General features: G+C 35.5%; 1 protein-coding gene across 1 annotated transcript in view; it reads left to right on the top strand.

Annotated features, from left to right (window-relative positions):
• Positions 1 to 5,552, top strand: part of ITGA1 (integrin subunit alpha 1) — a 162,589-nt gene extending 157,037 nt beyond the window's left edge. The window contains 2 exon segments of the mRNA XM_049768148.1: positions 1,081 to 1,197; positions 5,244 to 5,552. Coding sequence (XP_049624105.1) covers positions 1,081 to 1,197; positions 5,244 to 5,288 — 162 coding nt within the window. The 3' untranslated portion in view covers positions 5,289 to 5,552.
• Positions 5,553 to 6,209: the final 657 nt, after the last annotated feature.

Here is a 6,209-nt window from a genome sequence, read left to right on the forward strand (position 1 = left end):
AAATTGACATCTCTTTTGCAAAGGTCTGTCTCTGTGTATAATCAATATTGCTCACTCTGTTTTCCCAATTAACAGTGACCTTTTCAGAGTAGTTTCAAGGGGTGGATCCCAATGCATTCTGTGCAAATGCCTCTCCTGGGCCATCTGTGCATTAACCCCTTACGTGGAACAAACAATTGAAATAGTTTTCTGTTAAGGGCAAATTCAGGAACTTAAGTTCATATTAGTCATTTACATCAATCCAAACTTTTTTTTTCTGAGAAATCAAGGGACGATTTACAGAGTACAGTTTGTTGAGTGACTGAAACATGAAAGACTGAAAAGACTGTACACATATGCCATGTTGTAGGCAACACAACTGAAATTTCATCTTATAAGCCGACGGAATATTGCTAAAAATCTTAGGGGGCGGCCAGGGATATAGTAGGGTACATACTTTACATGTAGCTGATGAGGGTTTGATCCCCATCAACTTATAAAATGCCCCAAACCCCTCTAGAAGTGATTCATCTCTGAGTGCAGAACCAGAAATAAGCCCTGAGCACCACTAGGTATGACCCCAAAATATATGTATATATAATTTACCTTATATATAAATGTGGACTAAAAGTAAGTTAACTAAAAGAGACTCTGGAAACAGAACAAGTACCTTTCCATTTTGCTGCACATTGGGAATTGTTCATTTTACTATATGAAAACAGTATCTCAATTTGTAAGCAACAAAGAGGAAGTTGCAGTAAGTTTTAATGTCAGTGACCTGCCCCAAACTAGATGTATGTACTGTGACAATGCACTAACATCTGCAAGATATGAAAGCCTTTTTGTTCTCCCTGAATTAAATGGATTGAATATTATGATTTTTAGAAAGCATATTTTTGCATATATATTTCAAAAGGAAATGTTTAATTTTTGGTAATAAAAATTTGATATGGTTAGGAATTTTTTGGACTTTTTTACTGTAAACTCAATATTTTCTTGTGGTAGTAATAAGGCTAAACACTGTTTGTTAGAAATATATAGCCTATGAAAATTCATTATACTGGAAAGTCTTGTTAACAATCCTTTTTTCATAATTTTCAGCTGGCTATTCAAGTATCCAAAGATGGTGTTCCAGGCAGAGTACCATTGTGGGTTATCCTGTTAAGTGCTTTTGCTGGATTATTGTTGCTATTGTTGCTCATATTATTATTGTGGAAGGTAAGTACCTAAGTTCCTTTGACTTTACATTTTAACTATCAAAAGAAAATAGGTGAAATAAAATTATGGTTTATCTGGGTTGCAATATATAATATATAAAATTAAATACCTAGAAATGATGATCATGAAAATGGTGGTCATCAGACCACGAGTGCTCCTCGACTTCAAGTATGACCCCAAAATACAAACAAATACAATCTAAGCAAAAGAATATGTAACCATAGAAACTTGTTTAAGCTAGGCATGCCCTAATCAGATCCCTTGGTTTCTTAAAAATTACTTAATTAATGCATAAGCATAAATTCCACATTTTACGCCATAGTTCTATCACTATGAGGTATGAGGAATTCATGAATTTATTAGAGTGGTATCTTATCATTTTGCAGACTTCTATTTCCAGTCTCTCTGTCAAACTGAGTAGACATCTATTTCCACAAGGGAATCTGTCCATTTACATAGATGTTCTGCTTTATCTGAGATTGTATGCAAGACGATTAAAATTCCTAGTGTATAAGATTCTGAATAAGCAGAACTTAAAGACTGTAACTTGAATATTCAATAAAATCCCTTAGGAAAATTAAGTGATTTTCCATGTAAACATCAAACTGAGATTTATATAAAACTACATTCAAATTGAACCTCTTATTTTTTTAAAACAGTGTTAAAATAAGTTGTGGTTATAATATTAATGTTAATGTCTAAATAACATAATTGTCTTTTATCCAAATATTATTAAATAGCTTAAGTAGCCAATCCTTTACTGCTTATAATAACCAACTTCCATTTTTTGTAAGGGGAGAATATTTCTCTTGAAGAAGATAGAAAAATCTATATCAAAGATGTCAGGAACATTGAATGCAGTAAATAGAACCCATAACTTTTCTACAGAAAAATCCTTATACTCGAAGGCAAAATTGTTACCTCTCTCCAACTTGAAACTTTTTCCTCCTTTTGCACAGCATCTCATAACTGTAGTACTTCGCTTGTCCACATTGTGGCATCCAAGACACAATTGAGTGGCATAAACTGGGTTTGAGTACTTTCACCTCGGAAAGCATGTGTTGCTGTGGATTTCTGTCTGTATGCTCTTCTATTTTGCACAATGTTCTTTCCTATGTCATTTCAGGAGATCACTAAAAAGATAAATGTGTATGGACAGTCTCTGTTTAGAACAAATGAGTGTTGAATACAAATTTTTCTATCACCATTTTTTTGTTTTGTTTTGTTTTGTTTCGTTTTTTGGGTCACACCCGGCGGTGCTCAGGGGTTACTCCTGGCTGTCTGCTCAGAAATAGTTCCTGGCAGGCACGGGGGACCATATGGGACGCCGGGATTCGAACCAACCACCTTAGGTTCTGGATCGGCTGCTTGCAAGGCAAACGCCACTGTGCTATCTCTCCGACCCCCTATCACCATTTTTAAAAGAAAAAAAAGTGTAAAAATTGGGTATGTGTATGTGTATGGACAGTCTCTGTTTAGAACAAATGAGTGTTGAATACAAATTTTTCTATCACCATTTTTAAAAGAAAAAAAAGTGTAAAAATAGGGGCCAGAGCGATAGCACAGCGGTAAGACGTTTACCTTGCCCGCGCCAACACAGGATGGGCCCGGTCCCAATCCCGGCATCCCATATGGTCCCCTGCGCCTGCCAGCAAAGGCTTTTGAGCGCAAAGCCAGGAGTAGTAACTCCTGAGCGCCGCTAGGTGTGACTCAAAACAAAACAAAGAAAGTGTAAAAATAAACACAGTTTCCTCTAGGAATTATTTTGTTGATACAACCTTAGGTCATCTGTTTATATACAAATGAAGGTCATGTAGTAGCCACTGGACAGTCCTGACCATTAGGAATAGTTACTTCACCTATTTGAAGCAATCCAAAGTGGGATTTTTGATAGATGGGATGGAAACTAGCCCTTGTTTAAAGCTGAGTATGTACCAGGTACTGTTTTTATACTTGAATAGTAGCTTCAGTACTAGGAGGTAGACCATTATGAATCTCATTTTGTAAATGAGGTAACTAAGTCGTAGCAAAGTTAAATATGTTTATCTAGGACTCAGTTTGCACATTGAATCTGGGCCATTTCATTTCAGTGTCAGCACTATTATCAACACCCATACTTAGGATTTTCTCACTTTTTATTTACCTCTGTTCTCATTATACTTTACCCAACTAAGTAACTTAACTATATTTTATAGGGAAGGATGCTGAAGCAAAGGGATGTCAATATCTCTTCCAAGGTTCCAACCAATAAGGAATTATGTATATAACTGCAAAGTCTGTTCCTATCCCAATATATCCTATCATGACAAGCATTTGGGAGGGCTTTTTAGTCAAGCTACTACAAAAGTATGCATTGTTTTGAGAAGGCCATAAACTTTAATATAAAAAATGAAATGACTACATATCTTGCCTTTGTAATTTAAGTCTCAGTTTCAGGTTGGGTTCTTGCTTTAAAAGGCCATATTGGAACCTCCCTGAGTAGCGTTTTCAGTTCATGGTAGATTCAGAACTACTCTCATTCCCAGATAGCTTCTCGTTCTTCGTAGATTTGGAGCAGAAAACTCAGGACTTCCTCTGCCCAAAGCCCAGGCTGACTCCACTAGAATCCCCAGACTCCATCAAGGGACAATCCAAATTTTCCACCGGAGCAGAGATTTGATTTTAAAAGATGGTCTACTTAACTTATAGTACACACGGTAGAAATCAAAGCTTGAAAAAAAAAATCTCTCAGTGGGAGCTAAAAACAAAACAAAAATCAAGCAAACAAAAATGGGCCAGACCAATAACACAGCAGGAAGGGCATTGCCTTGCATATGGCTGGCTAACCCAGATTTGATCCTTGGTATCTGATATGGAACTTGAGCCTTCCAGGAGAGATTTCTGTTTTTGTTTTTTGATTTTGGGGGGGGGGGGGCCACACCCGTTTGACGCTCAGGGGTTACTCCTGGCTAAGCGCTCAGAAATTGGCCCTGGCTTGGGGAGACCGTATGGGACGCCAGGAGATCGAACCACTCGCGGTCCTTCCTTGGCTAGTGCTTGCAAGGCAGACATCTTACCTCTAGCGCCACCTCTCCGGCCCCTCCAGGAGAGATTTCTGAGCACAGACCAAGGATTAACCCACGAGAGCTCCTGGGTATGGCCCAAACAAACAAACAGACCACAAAAAACCAAGCCGAACTACTTGTTTTGAATCTTGGCTTTGACTGCTCAGTTTGAATCTGTGAACTATACCTTCAACCCAGACACCCTACCTTCCACTGAGAACTCAATGTTCTCATGAGATAGGTGCAAAACTTGAAATAATGGTTATGTTTTTAAAGAAAGCATTTACTGTGTGAATGTAAAAGAAAAAAAGATAAAAAATAAACCAAAAAAAAAATACCCACTTGAGAGAGGATGCCTCAAGGAATGTTTTCACCTGCTTTGATGAAAGCCACCTGTGATGTGTTTTCAATTCAGTATAGGTGCACATGAGTCAGGGGCCTATTTGTTTGTGAATCCAGAACTTTTTAGCTGGTCCACTGCAAAAGGCCAGAGACATGTAGTAATGGCACTCTAAGACAAATGCTTTTTGTTCAATGTTAATTTCTTCTGTTGTCACGGTTTTTTTCTCATCAGCCACCAACTATAATATGGCAAGACTTAAGACTCTGCGTAAAAAATTTTCTAATATTTTTTTTACCATTTATTCCCTCTCAGTCTTCAATTTTTAAGTTACTTTAATAATACGTAGTTCCTATAATTATCAGACCCAATTCCTATCCATGTATAAATTTACCAAGTACCTTTAAGAATTCCACTGCTTGGACTAGTTGGATCTCAAGACCAACTTATTTATTGGAAATTTTTCAATGAAACAGCATCTTATTAAATGTCATACTTTTAATAGTAATAAGTCAATGAAAATATACTTTCAATTAGATAAAGTATTTGTGATTAATGTAACTGAATTGCAAAAACATATGAAAGCTCATTTTATCAAAGGATATTAATATTTATTATATAATTCATATAATTACTTGTGTATTCTGGTATTATCTCAACAGATTGGATTCTTCAAAAGACCATTGAAGAAGAAAATGGAGAAATGAAGTATTTTACGAGATAAAAAATTAGCAATAATTCAATGATTTTTCCTCAGGTTTGCCTCAAATATGTGACAAGAAATTTAACATTAATTAAAGGCATGGTCACATAACTTTCAGTAATCCATCAGGGATTAATTACTTGGAAAATTACAGATCAAGCAAGATCCAAAAACCATAGCATAAAGACATATTTTAGTAAATGCTGACACTATTTTTAAATAATTACTCACTTTTGTTGAGTAAGCAAACATGCAATTTTTAAAGGTTCAGGACAGCATATATAAATATGTTTATATTAAATCACCAAAGTATATAATGAATGCATAAAAATATTTTTATGATTGCTAAAACATTTATTTTTAAAGTAATATGAATAAATGAAGATCTTTTGTCCCTTGATTCCTGATGGATATACCTGTTCAGCACAAGTCAACATTGGTAAATGCCAAGAAAGAAGTTACTTAAAAATGTTTATGTCTCCCATGTTAGAGTCTATAAAGTATGAAATTTAAACAATGGACTTAACAGAGAACTATTTAGTATCGCTTACTTGTGCTTTGCCTTTGGAAAGTTTTCTTCACAGGTGTTTGGAAATTGAGCAAATTGAGCTAAAATTCTAGGATGGAAAACCAAAACAGACTTTATAAAAGAAGTTCACTAAATGGATTAATTTAAACATGTATAGAAGATAGAAGACACTTCATTTTGATATGGAGTTATACAAGTAAAAGTATTTATATTGAAAAAAATAAGTTTTGTGTGTCATAACACTAATTTGTCATCAAAGTTCATGTTGTCTAGAGGGTTGATAAATGACTTCTGACTGGGATATAACTAGTATAGATAGAAAGATGCTACTGAAATACCAAAATCATCTTTTCTGGGAAGCTTTTAAACATGAGGGGTCCTAGGATGCAAACCAAA

This window comes from Suncus etruscus, chromosome 2 (genome assembly GCF_024139225.1).
Source record: "Suncus etruscus isolate mSunEtr1 chromosome 2, mSunEtr1.pri.cur, whole genome shotgun sequence".
NCBI lineage: Eukaryota > Metazoa > Chordata > Mammalia > Eulipotyphla > Soricidae > Suncus > Suncus etruscus.